Source organism: Drosophila tropicalis, unplaced genomic scaffold (assembly GCF_018151085.1).
Source record: "Drosophila tropicalis isolate 14030-0801.00 unplaced genomic scaffold, ASM1815108v1 contig_845, whole genome shotgun sequence".
Lineage (NCBI taxonomy): Eukaryota > Metazoa > Arthropoda > Insecta > Diptera > Drosophilidae > Drosophila > Drosophila tropicalis.
In genome coordinates this window covers 3,603,178-3,616,194 of record NW_027173338.1, presented here as the reverse complement: position 1 = coordinate 3,616,194, position 13,017 = coordinate 3,603,178, and the positions used below count along the sequence as shown (strand labels likewise).

At 35.2% G+C, this 13,017-nt stretch overlaps 2 protein-coding genes across 4 annotated transcripts; one reads left to right on the top strand and one right to left on the bottom strand.

Moving 5' to 3' along the window:
• The first annotated feature begins 65 nt into the window (after positions 1-65).
• LOC137581182 (RNA-binding motif protein, X-linked 2) lies at positions 66-908 on the top strand. Its single transcript, XM_068295366.1, has 2 exons — positions 66-607; positions 680-908. Exon 1 carries the CDS (start codon positions 128-130, stop codon positions 602-604), a length of 477 nt encoding a protein of 158 aa, XP_068151467.1. The 5' UTR covers positions 66-127; the 3' UTR covers positions 605-607; positions 680-908.
• fs(2)ltoPP43 (female sterile (2) ltoPP43) lies at positions 590-3,240 on the bottom strand. Of its 3 annotated transcripts, XM_068295364.1 has the most exons (4): positions 2,873-3,240; positions 2,358-2,809; positions 968-1,161; positions 590-907 (listed from the first exon to the last, which is right to left on the bottom strand). In XM_068295364.1, exons 1-4 carry the CDS (start codon positions 3,059-3,061, stop codon positions 669-671), a joined length of 1,074 nt encoding a protein of 357 aa, XP_068151465.1. In that variant the 5' UTR covers positions 3,062-3,240; the 3' UTR covers positions 590-668. The 3 variants fall into 3 exon arrangements, 2 of the variants coding, with proteins under 2 accessions (XP_068151465.1, XP_068151466.1); XR_011033095.1 differs by lacking the exons at positions 590-907; positions 968-1,161 and adding an exon at positions 1,604-2,071 and having other exon boundaries at positions 2,136-2,809; positions 2,873-3,238; XM_068295365.1 differs by lacking the exons at positions 590-907; positions 968-1,161 and adding an exon at positions 1,604-2,071 and having other exon boundaries at positions 2,873-3,238.
• Positions 3,241-13,017: the final 9,777 nt, after the last annotated feature.

The following is a 13,017-nucleotide window of genomic DNA, read 5'->3' as shown; positions in this document are numbered from 1 at the left end:
ATTTATACAGTTATCGTGCAGTCGATATCTCATCTCTAAGACCGCTCATTCTGTTCCATCCCTAGCATAAACATCAACAAACTGACATTATAATAAAGAACTTTTTTGATTTGCAAATTTAAACAAAATGAATCCCTTAACAAATATGAAAAATGTGCTAAAACTAAGCGAACATGAACTACAACATGGATCGGGCAAGAAAAGTTGGCATGACATGTACCGCGATTCAGCTTGGATTTTTGTTGGAGGATTTCCTTATACCCTAACAGAAGGCGATCTGGTTTGTGTTTTCTCGCAGTATGGCGAAGTTGTTAATATCAATTTGGTCCGCGACTCAAAGACGGGAAAATCCAAAGGCTTTTGCTTCCTATGCTACGAGGATCAACGCTCGACCGTATTGGCTGTGGATAATCTAAATGGCATTCAGATCACTGGCAGAACCCTGAGAGTTGATCATGTATCCGACTACAAGCCACCCAAAGAGAATGAGAAAATGGATGAGGAAACCCTGCGTCTGTATATGGAGGGATGTGCCCCTAAACCACAAATTGTGGACATTAAAACTGAAAGATCAAAAGACAGAACAAAATCAAGAGACAAATAAAATGTAATGATTAATTAAAGCGATTATAGTTAGTAACATTTTATGTATATACATATATATTCATTCATTCATCAGCACTCTCAAAGGAATCCTCATCATCGGAGGAATCTCGATCTTCTGCCTCGCGTATTATGCGACGTTTATAACGTTCGTAGGCACTACCCCGCTCTCGATCAACATTGAAGAAATCCACATCATCGACAAAACTATCATTCTCAGTGTCTATGGTATGAATATAGGGATCGTGATATGTAGCATAATCCTCATCCTCACTGGAGCTGGCAAATTCATCATCATCGTCATCTGTAGTCAAGCGAAAAGTGAATCAATATTTGATTTAATCAATGATTAATTTGTTCTTACCAAATACAAATCTATTCATTTGCTGACACAACTCATCATCGGAACCCCCACCCATGACCCTGGGTCCCTCACCGTCCTCTTCATCGGGATAATCATTTGTATAGTAATTCTCTTGGTTAGAATCTTCGGAATCATATTCCTCATCTTGATCATTGTAGCAATCCTCAAGTACAAGCTCACCCAATGGACAAATGCTGTGACAAGATAAAGATACATTGAAATTAATTGGTTGCTATATCATTTTAAGCTAAATCGACACAAAGAGTTTTTCCTGATGGAAGTGACATACTGAAGTTTGACACACAAAAAAAAAAAAAAAGTTTGTAAAACAGATTAAAAAGCTAAGGACAGACCGCAAACTTGGATTCATTCGGTGGCAACTATAAATCAAATGAATTGCCATCAAAATTATTTTTAAACAATCATGTCTAGCAAATTTCACTGATCGGTTTGCTTTTTTAAAACTAAATATAAAAGATTGGAAACTATTTTAACAAAATATCAAAATTGAAGTAATTATACTATAAAAGTGCATTCAACTTTGTTTACTTGCTTATAAATGTTGAGTTCCTTGTTACATTAGATTTAGCATTTCAAATTAAAAGCAATTCAAATTGTAATTGAAACACAGAGAAGGACTTTGATATATGATAAACGTATAGGTATTTGTCATTCTTTATTCAAAAGCTTGTCGTTAATTTATATGGTTGGCACCCCTAAAACTATAGACATAATTAGATTTTAGCACAACAAAATGTATTTTATTTTCTTTGCGTTTGCTTTTATTGTTATTATTATTATTTTGGAATGGAAAGCTGGCCAAATCGAATGCATAGTTCTTGTTTTTGTGATATGTCGTGTATGTGTGTGTGTGTGTTTGTGTAAATGTGCGGGTAAGGCAAGAATTAAATAACAATGAAACTAAGAAATTTGTAATGTGCTCTCTATATAGATGAATTCGATGAGTTGCCAGTGAGGGCTGAAGTAGGATGGTAATCACAATATCTCTGTTGATTTTGATTCTTTGGCCTTTTAGGATAGATGATTGTCTTCTGGTCCCAGCTTTACCAGTAGCAGTTGTAGTAATTAAACGGATAATACAACCTTATAGAGAATCAAGAATTAAGTATTTTTATATCAGAATAGAAAAACAAAATTATGACCTCACCTAGGACACAACAAAAACACCCAAATACGCACAAAAGCCACCACAAACACACACACATACACACTCACGCGCAAAAACATACTCGAAAGACATATACACAACCGATTCCCATAATCTCTCTTTCTCTCTATATATATGTATATCTCTGATTTTCCTTCTTTCGTTTACATATAGTATTTAGTGATATTGTAAATTTGCTGTTCTTCAATATGTATGACAAACCTTAGATAATTGTCATCCATCATATCGACATAATCGGCTTGCATCTCATTTTCGGGTACATATAAATCATAGACATATCCAATGTCTGAATCGGCTGGCTGTTGTTCTGGATTATGCACTATCGGTTGTCTAACATCTGATGTAGTTGTCTGATCCTGCTGTTGTGATTGTTGAGGCTGTGTTTCTATATCGACTATGGTTATGTCCTTTTTGCCACCACCGGCTGCGGAACTTTCGCCATTATTTGCACCACTTTCAGCCAGATCAGTTTCGTCTAATGTCGTTCTTAGGCAATTTACTATACGAAATCTCTGCTCTCTAGCATTATGTTGGGCTTCCAAACGTTGACGATCCTTCCGAAGGCTACTGGCTATGGATTTTTGTTGAACAATCTCTTTTGCAGTTGCCTTATTCAGACGGGCGGCTGCAAATTGTTTTGTTGCCGAATCATCCTACGGAGAGATCGTGAAATATTTTAATTCATGTGACAAAAAATCGTTTTATCTTATATTTACTTGGTTTTTCAGCGTTCCGGCAAATTTCAGTACTGTGCTCAAATTTTCACTATCTTTTTTTTGATCGCCGTCAAGAAATTCGTTATTAACTCCCGCTTCATTCGCCAAGCGGCGTCGCTTGCCATTGAGGACAAAGGCTGTGTGAGGCTCCTCATCAATGCGGCGTTTTATACGTACTACAGCGGGCATTTTATTTCTTTTTTCTTCTTTTTTAGTTTTATTTTTTTTTTTTTTTTAATTGTGCGTACCAACTAGAAATGCCCTTGTGCTATGCGAGTTTAGTTATTGGTCATTTTGTTCAAAAATTGTGACAAACAAAAGTAATACAACAAAATGTGACTTTCTCGCTTGTTTCGTGTTTTAGAGATGGGAAATCCATCGATACCACCATTTATGGGAGTCGATAGTAATTTTCCGCTGATGATAAATTAAATGTGTTTTTCATTAATTCCATTATAATATTAATAAATTGTATACTAATTGTATACTGGTTTAACAATTAAAAAACAGTATTAACACCTAGTTTAATTTAAATTAAACAAAACAAAATATCGATATTTCTCCATAACCTATGACCTATCGGTATACCGAAATAGGGGTATTGTAAAATACTGGTAAAAAATGGGCGGACTTACACTGCAAAAAGTAATTTAGAGTAAAATGTTTGGCTACCAGGGCGGCCAAACAACGCGCCAAATAAAAAATAGCATTTGCCAACACTGAAATCTAGCTGTAGCCGATTTTTTCACGTTTAAGAGAACGAAAAAAGTTTTATAAAAGTTTTAGTGTTCGAAAATTCTAAAAATATAAATGATTTTGAATAATACATCGCCAAGATACAGCCGATATGGTCCTCGTGGAACTTTCCCTGGTAAATGTTTACTATTACTACTCGAGATTTCAGTGTTGAAAAGTGGAAAAATCTGGTAAAGCTAGATTTCAGTGTTGTCAAACGCTATTTTTTGTTTGAGCGCCCTGGTAGCCAAATATTTTAATCTAATTTCTAAAGTCGAGGAATATTTGGCTGCTCTGGCAGCCGAATATTGTATTCTAAACTATATTTGTTCCATAAAATCAAGAAATATTGTAAACTCAACAATATTTTCGTTTGTTGAGAATAGTGCGAACAAAAGATTCAAAAAGCCCGCGTATTCGAGAATCCAAAATTCAGCATTTGGCAACACCATCTCAAAATTGAACAGCTTTTTTTAGCCGGAAAAAGCTACTTTTAGCTATAGTCCCGCTTAAAATATGAATTTTCTTTTGTTAATTACTCAAAAACTACGAAATAAATCGCCAAGGCGCACCTGAGGTCGTGCTCGTGCAATTTTTCTCTTTCGTTTGATACCAAAATTATGTAGTTTAAGCGCGTTTTGGGCCCGAGTAGTAATAGTAAACATTTACCCTTTCCCTTTTCGCTGGATACCAAATCTAGGTACTTTAAGGCTATTATGGGCCTGATAAAATACAAACATACGCAGTGAAAGCGTTGTCATCTTTAAAGGGAATACATTTTGCGGTAAATGTTTACTACTACTCGAGATTTCAGTGTTGAAAAGTGGAAAAATCGGGTAAAGCTAGATTTCAGTGTTGTCAAACGCTATTTTTTATTTCGCGCGCTGTTTGACCGCCTTGGTAGCCAAATATTTTAATCTAAAGTCGAGGAATATTCGGCTGCTCTGCTTTTTTTTTTTGTTTATTGTTTCTTTTTTTTATACTTTCCAATTAATGTAGATAGATGGCTGGAAAAATCAATTTATTTACCCTTAAACCATTTGATCTAAGTAATATACAGCTGGTTTATCTGGTCGAATATAATCCAGATACTCAAAAATTGGAGATTACCAAAACAATTGGCTTTTATGGCGAGCCAAATAAATCGGACTACCCATTGAATTTGGCCAAAGGATACGAGAACTACATATATTCATCGGAATTGGGCAAAACATAGTAGGAGTCCACACAATATAGTTTTTCAATATCTAATGCAAGCGGAAAATCCAAAGCTTCAATTGGAGCAAACGGATTTCTGTGTTAATCGGCGATCAATAATAAATATAATTGAAATGTTCCTTAATGCGAGCCGAAAACAAAAAATATATGAGCCAAAAGATAAAACCGGTAAAAAATAATACTTATCACAATTTTTTGTTCGAATTTATTAATCTTACTTCCGTGTCTTTGTTACTTCAGAAGTTGTGGCCGTGCGTTTCAATGGATGCATATTTTTGAATTTCCAACGCTTTTTAAATGTTCATCAGAAAACTCCACGGTCTACTTATGCATTCAAAGCTCGACAGTATTTATTTTCTGGTAAGTCAAAATCATTTAAAAACAATTCCGAATTTCCATTTTCAGTGGCAGACAAAACTCTGAACGACTGTTATTTTCTTCCCAAAACATTATAGCTCACAGCCTAAGTCTACAAATGCTTTTAGATCTTGATCAAATTGTTCCATATTTCCTTCAACTACTCGTTCCCAGAATAAATTTTAAGAGAATTTCATTGAAAAATTTCAATTACAATTTAAAAATTTCGTGTATATTTATACCCTTGCAAAAAGGGTATATTAATTTTTCTCTTAATTGGTGCTTTTTGGAAAATATACGAATGAAAAATTATGATTTATTTATCTTTAATTTTTGTATATTTTTAAAAATTAGATGTTTCTGGTTCCGTTCCAAATACCGATGACCCGTTGAATGAGAATAGTAAGCTCTATGGAACCTTCTCGGCCAAATTGGACAACTTGAAGTTGCTTTATTCAGCTGAGGTTACCGGCGTAGAGAACACTGAATTACTTGGCGATCTGTAAGTTAAAAAGATCAAATTAATTTTAAACGTTCAATTTTTATCTAGCAAAGATCCTAAAGTTTTGAAACAATGTCGATTGGCATCTGTCAAAGTACTCAGCAATCCAAACGGTCGCAATATAAATTGGCGTAGCATCCATTGGCTTATCCAGGCTCATTTAGCTAATATAAAGCAACAACGTGTTGCCATCTTTGATAAAAACGGTTTGGTTCATGATCAGATCGACACTGATGGTTTAAATCAACTAGACAAGGTTAGAATCACTTGTTGAATAATGAAGCAAATAATCAAATTCATACACTTAAACAGCTAAATAATTCGGACTGGAAACAATGCTCTCAATTTCTTCATAGTTTTTTAATGGAGATAGCCAACATTATAGGCGATGCTGATTGCCCTCATACCATCTGTGAATTCTCCGTGGAGAATTGTTCACTTTTTTTTTTATCGGAAAGAAGCATAAAACTAACAGCAGTCTGTCCGAGGAGTTCATACAATTCGCTAGTCGGATGTAGGAAAGGCTTATATCAGTCACATACTTTTATATAAGATTATTCCAAACAATGCATGTTGCATCTAAAAAGCAACTTTCTCTACAACATTTTTGCGTTCATTTTTTTTTTTTTTTTTTTTTTTTTTGTAATCGTAAACTTTTTGCCTTATACACACTTGAATATACCCAAGATAATTGGTGTTTAATATCAACTTTTCCGATTATTGATAGATAATAAGATAATCTAAATAATGCCTTTTATTGCTTTTCCCTCAGTAAATCATGTCATCAGATTTACTTTATTTCGCTATGTTAATATAGAGAGCAGAAAGGTTAAAGAACGATAAGACCTATAATATTTTTTAATGCATTATATTACAGTGGGCACAATGAAATGTATCATGAATGTATATGTAATCAACATCAATTATTTGCTTGTTTAAGAATAAAATTTAACTCTAAGAAAGAAGCAAATCATTTTAGATGTTGTATATTCTGTTTAACTAGATCTTGAATTTTATAGAATCCAAATCAGTTCTACGTCAGTAATTGTAAGAAATTAACATTTGTTATTAAGCAGTTATTCCTGTAAAATGAATTGCCAACTTCTTATCAGTGTATTCCACTGAATAAGCTCTCGATCGAATTGACTTTTGATTATTTAAACTTAATTTTCCAGTGCCAATCTCCCGATTCTACAGAGATGTATTGCCTAGTCGTTCTCCTTTTATTTGCATTCCATGAAGTTACTACAGAAGAATGCTTGGTATGTGGCGTTATTTTCTAAATGTTTTGGTTAATTTCAAAATAAATGATTTATCAGTTCGATGAACCTCTGCCCGAATGCTCTGAATATTGCTATAGCTCTGTGAGACCCTTTTTATCATTTGTACCTTCAATGCAAAAACGATTGGAAGTCTGCGAAACTCTTAAGCCTCCCTATGCCCATGAGAGATTGGACCAAATTGATAGTCGATTGACCCAGCAACTCGAGTTAATCAAGGCTTTTATTAAGTCATCAGAAGGTTGCAATCAAATTTTGGCCACAGCTCGAGTCAAACTGGAGGATATGACAAATCAACTAACTCAAGCTGTGGAAAAACTTGAGACATGTGAAAAAAACAGTAAGCTGAACGACATTGTGCGAAGGCCAAAGTTTGAGAAAATTGGTTCCAAATATTATTACATCGAGAACTCTGAAAAACTAACATGGATTGCGGCCTTGCAAAGATGTTCTAAATGGGGTAGTCATTTACTTAGTTTGGAAAATCAGGAGGAATTCAATAATTTACTCAACAAATTACAAATAGGTAAGACATATTGGACAGATATAAACGATATTGACAGAGAGGGAAAATATATGTCATCCACAACTGGAAAATTGGCAAAATTTCTCAAATGGTTTCCTGGTGAACCAAATAATAATCGAAACAATAGGTCGGAGGGCTGTGTGGAAATCAGATCGAGGGGGTTAAATAAGGGAATGAATGATTGCACATGTGATGACCCGATATATTTAATCTGTGAATCAGACACTGAATAAACAAAAATGGTAAATACAAAACATTCTAAAATTTGTAAAAAAATGTCCAGATACCCTGAATTTACAGAATCACGCCGTGGACACCGACAACACACACTTCTTGAACATCGGGCTTTTGGGCTTTAATAAAATTTATTTAAAAGATGAAGAATGAAAACGTATAAAATAGAAATGTGAATAAATTGATGGTCTCAAATATATGATGATTTTGTATGTGATATGGAAATAATTACTAACAAAATTCTTAGTAATTGAAACCATCTAATTCAACCAAATCCACTGGTTGTTCTGCCTCTTGAGCCAGAAGCAGAGCCAGTGGTTTCTGTTGAACCAGCGCCGGTACCGGAAATAGCTCCTACGGCAGATCCTGCAGTCGCTTATACAGCAGAAGCGGGTGGAGTTGGCAGAATCGCAAGAGGTGGCCAAAACAATGGATTGTCGATATAGCCATGTCCGTCTGTCCGTCCGTGCGTATGCGTTTAACTCAGCCATCTTAAGAGCTATCGGGTTGAAATTTTTTTGTGTGCTTTTCATTATCTGGATCAAGTATGAAAATTGTCAGGATCGGACCACTATATCATAAAGCTCTAGAAGAAACATTTTCAAAAAAATTTCATAAAAGTTGGAGTATCCCCATGAAATTTGCTAATGTGATAGTATGGGATATAAAACATGAGATCCCAAAATTTCAATCCGATCGGATAAATAGAACACAAGTTATAGTCAATGTAAATCGGTTCAATCGCTGCTTGCTGTCTCTAGAAGCTCTAGAAGAAACATTTTCAAAAAAATTTCATAAAAGTTGGAGTATCCCCATGAAATTTGCTAATGTGATAGTATGGGATATAAAACATGAGATCCCAAAATTTCAATCCGATCGGATAAATAGAACACAAGTTATAGTCAATGTAAATCGGTTCAATCGCTGCTTGCTGTCTCTAGAAGCTCTAGAAGAAACATTTTCAAAAAAATTTCATAAAAGTTGGAGTATCCCCATGAAATTTGCTAATGTGATAGTATGGGATATAAAACATGAGATCCCAAAATTTCAATCCGATCGGATAAATAGAACACAAGTTATAGTCAATGTAAATCGGTTCAATCGCTGCTTGCTGTCTCTAGAAGCTCTAGAAGAAACATTTTCAAAAAAATTTCATAAAAGTTGGAGTATCCCCATGAAATTTGCTAATGTGATAGTATGGGATATAAAACATGAGATCCCAAAATTTCAATCCGATCGGATAAATAGAACACAAGTTATAGTCAATGTAAATCGGTTCAATCGCTGCCTGTACATGCATACACACACGCACGCAAATCTACATAGACTGTATGTGTATGCGTGCGTTGTGTGCGTGCTCTGTTTTCAGCTATCGCTTTCGCTATCTCTTTTCAGCTACCGCTACGGCAGAGCGTAGCGCATCATTTGTTTGTGCCCTCTCGCCGTAAATTCGTGCCCTCTCGCCGTAAATTCGTGCCCTCTCGCCGTAAATTTTTGCCCTCTCGCCGTAAATTCTTGCCCTCTCGCCGTAAATTTTTGCCCTCTCTCAGTATGAGCGAGAGAGAGCGTCACATGTTGCCAAGCAATGACGTAGGTGTCGCTCTCTCTCTTGGTGTGTGTGGGTTTTTGAAGTTGACAATGTCAATGGAAAAACTGGTTTCCAATTAGATTTGACCGGCAGGCAGAGCCATGTGGGTTTCAAAAAAAAGGTTGCGCTGTTCTAAAAGATTTTCCATAATCTTTAGTTAGAGTGTCACAAGTTATTTAACTCAATGCTTCATAGGGAAAACTTCATCAATTTTCCAAACACATATTTCAATTCCATAACTTCCTATGTACTTAGAATTAGAATTGCTATTGCTGCTACTGAAATTTAATTTATTTTAATTATCTTAAGCCAATATGTTTTGGAAAATGTTAAATGTTAATGTTAAAAAAAATTGGAGAGAGAATGTAGAGAAGAAAAAAATTTGAAAATTTAAATAAGAAAATTAAAAATTAGTTTTCTTTATACTGACCTCCGTATAGGCGAGCATGTGGTCAAACAGCGACTCCGGCGTACTCGGCACAGCTGCTGCCTCACAGGTGAAGTTGGCGGGATCTCATGAGTTGCGTAGTACCTTGCGGCATACGCTGGCCAATCCATTGTATTGGCCACCTCTTGTGATCCTGCCAACTCCACCCGCTTCTGCTGTATAAGCGAGTGCAGGACCCTGTCTCTCCCACAAAATCGTTTGTGGTTCGACACGCTTCGGTAATTACAAGCACGGAAAATATTGCACTTAGTGCAATATTTTGTGCTTCGATCAGCGCAGTCTGTGCGGTGGGCCTCCATTTTTGCAATGGACAAAAATCGATTGGCGCACAGCGCACAGACGCGATTTTTACCGAAGGGAAACCATATACGCACCATATACGGATTTGGTTAAGCAGGCGGAGCCAAAACTTGATCAGCCACAACCAGTGGTTTTGCTTGAACAGGCAGTGCCTGATCAGCCACAATCAGTGGTGGTGGTGCCAAGGGAAGTACATCACCTTGCACCTCTTTGTTTGTGATGCCCTGTTGGATAAAGAAAAATAGAAGAATTCCATTAATTTATTATAATAATAATTAATAATTATTTTTAAATTATTTATATAAAATATATACATACATATATGTATATACTACAATTTGTTCTTCTTCTTCCCTCAGTCCCAAAGCAAAACAACGCACGCATGTACATAAACTTTATGTACTGTTGCGTCTGCGTGTGTATGCATTTGCCCGCAGAGGTGGGAGCAGAGCAGAGCTTATCATATTGACTGTTACTTGTGTTATATTTATCCGATTTGATTCAAATTTTGGGATTTGGGGTTTCATATCTAATATTATAACATATCCTAATGTAATACAATTACATACCTGCTTAAGTATCAGCATGGCATCCTCCGCCAGAGTAATAACCCGGTCCGACTGAAATGTAAAAAAAAAAAAAAAAAAATATTTGGAAATTTCTAGAAAGTTTTAATAAATATACTTACACTTTCCTTCGCCCTATTAAATAATTCATATGCCTTCTCGAATGTGTTCATGTTTGTCTGTAAAGAAAGTATAATTCAATTGAATTAAAAAAATTTGTAAAATTATAAAGTTTTCCTTCCATACTTACAACGTTTGGCGGTTACGGAAATATGGCGGAGTCAAGAATACGCCGCAATTTACAAATTACCCTTTTTTTTTCCCATTCCCAACATTTCAAAAATTTGTAAATGCACCATTTTTATTATTTTTTTTTTTGTTTTATTTTTTCCCACAAGACCAGTTACTCTTAAAAGCTAAAATAAAAACTAATTGCAAAACCCCCTCTAATACTAATTCATATTGAGTAATATTAATTATTTTACTTAAACTAAAATATTCTCTACTGGCATTTAAAACTAACTTCCCGAACAATTCAATTTTGTTGTTTGAAATATTTCCAACGTACATTTTCCTACTGTTGTCCAAGGATCCAAACTTCCTATTAGAGGAATGGATCCTCTGGACAACAGTTGACAATGATTCTTTCTCCTTTTTGTAAAAGTCCTTCAAGTCCGCTGGAACACCGAAATCGCAAACTTCTATGACTGCAAGATTTTCGATGTCCAGCGGCCTTGAGTAAACATGACACAATGTGTCATCAATGTGCCCTTTATGGTTGAGCATTACATTCTGAAAATGAATGTAATCCCAAACAAAGGGGACTTTTCCTTTAGTATCCAGGAAATGCTTTCGCACTCTACCATTAATCGGATTGCCATCAACAACAAAGCAAACCAAATTAGTTGATATATGTGCTTTAGTTACAAATTTAATGACATCATTAACCAATTGTATGATTGTTTCCGCCGCCATGTATTCCTCCCTGGTTGTCATTAAGTTCATATAAATGATGCTCCGTTTGGAGCCATCCAGGGAGACGGCCATCATTGTTAATATTTTAAGAATGTCCCCGCCCCTGCTTTTTTTTAAAGAGGTTCCGGCTTCCTCGTTACCCTTTCCGGGATTAATACGTGTCTGAAATATTTAGAATATAATTAATTAAATATTTATAATGTTAGGGAATTTTTTTTACCTACCAGGGGGGGCAAAAACAGCTCGTCGATGCTGATGAAGAAGGCTTCCTTTAAGAAAACCTCCATCGAATTAAAGTTTTCAATAATTCTCTGTTTGGAGTTTCCCGGACATTTTCCACAGTAATCTTCAAATTCCTTAATTCCTTGTACAATTTTTTGGAGCGGAATCCTTTCCAAATGTGAAATTTCATGTGCATTTACTCCAAATTTTAAATTCGACATTTTTCACTTATGGTTTTCTCTTTCCTTTTTTTGTTTGTGTTTCTACTTTAATTTTCTTTTACTTTATATTAATTTTTATCAATTTCAAAAAGCCCTACTTTTATCTCCGTTTTATTTGAATTTCGATTTTACTCCCATCTTCAATGCGAAATGTTCCCCCATATCTCTTTTCTTCCGATTTCAAATTTTCTCACATCTCTATTTCCCCTCCAATGTATTTCAATTGGAATTTAATCAGAATTCCAGTTGAAAGAAGAATCGCCGAGCGAGTCAAATGGGAGTCAAAACAAACGGCCGACCACACCGAAAGACAGAGACAGACGGTGCGAAATTGGCCAAATAAGGGGCAAAATTTCAAATCAAATGAACTTTCCTTGGAGACATCGAATTTGTTTTTTATTTGAAAAGTCGTTCGGATAGTTGTTAAAATTGAAAATAATTTTATATTTTTTTAAAAGGCTTTTTCTAGTTGCATTTTTATTGCTTGCTGTGCTTGATGTAATTAAATTGGAAAATGCATAATATATATGTAAAAGTTTTTTGAAGTTTTGGAATTTATATTTGCTATATTGGTTATCGATAACACATAATAATAATAATATCGATAAATATGTTATCGATTAGGTTCGACTCAGCCCTTAACACTTTTAACTCATGCCTTAGCACTGGTTATCGACCTAACATAATTAATCGATAAGTGTACTAACAGCGCCTTTGAATATGCTATGAACTTACACAGTGTGTTTTTATCTGCGTCGGTGAACAGTTCTTCTTGCGGGTGGTGTTTTCTTTTTGCTGTTTTTCGGCGAGAACCGTTAGCTGACGAAATTCACGTGCTTGTTCGTTCCGGCAAAACAAATTAAAGGTGCCAACAAGAAGAGGCTGCGCGCGTTTGTGTGTGTATGTGTGTTTATGTGTTTTTGTTTTTAATCAACACGCATGCAAGTGCAATAATAATATTTTAAAGTGAGCT

What these genes read in the sequence shown, in the direction of transcription:
- LOC137581182 (XM_068295366.1), top strand. Translation starts at nt 128, where the DNA reads ATGAATCCCTTAACAAATATGAAAAATGTGCTAAAACTAAGCGAACAT.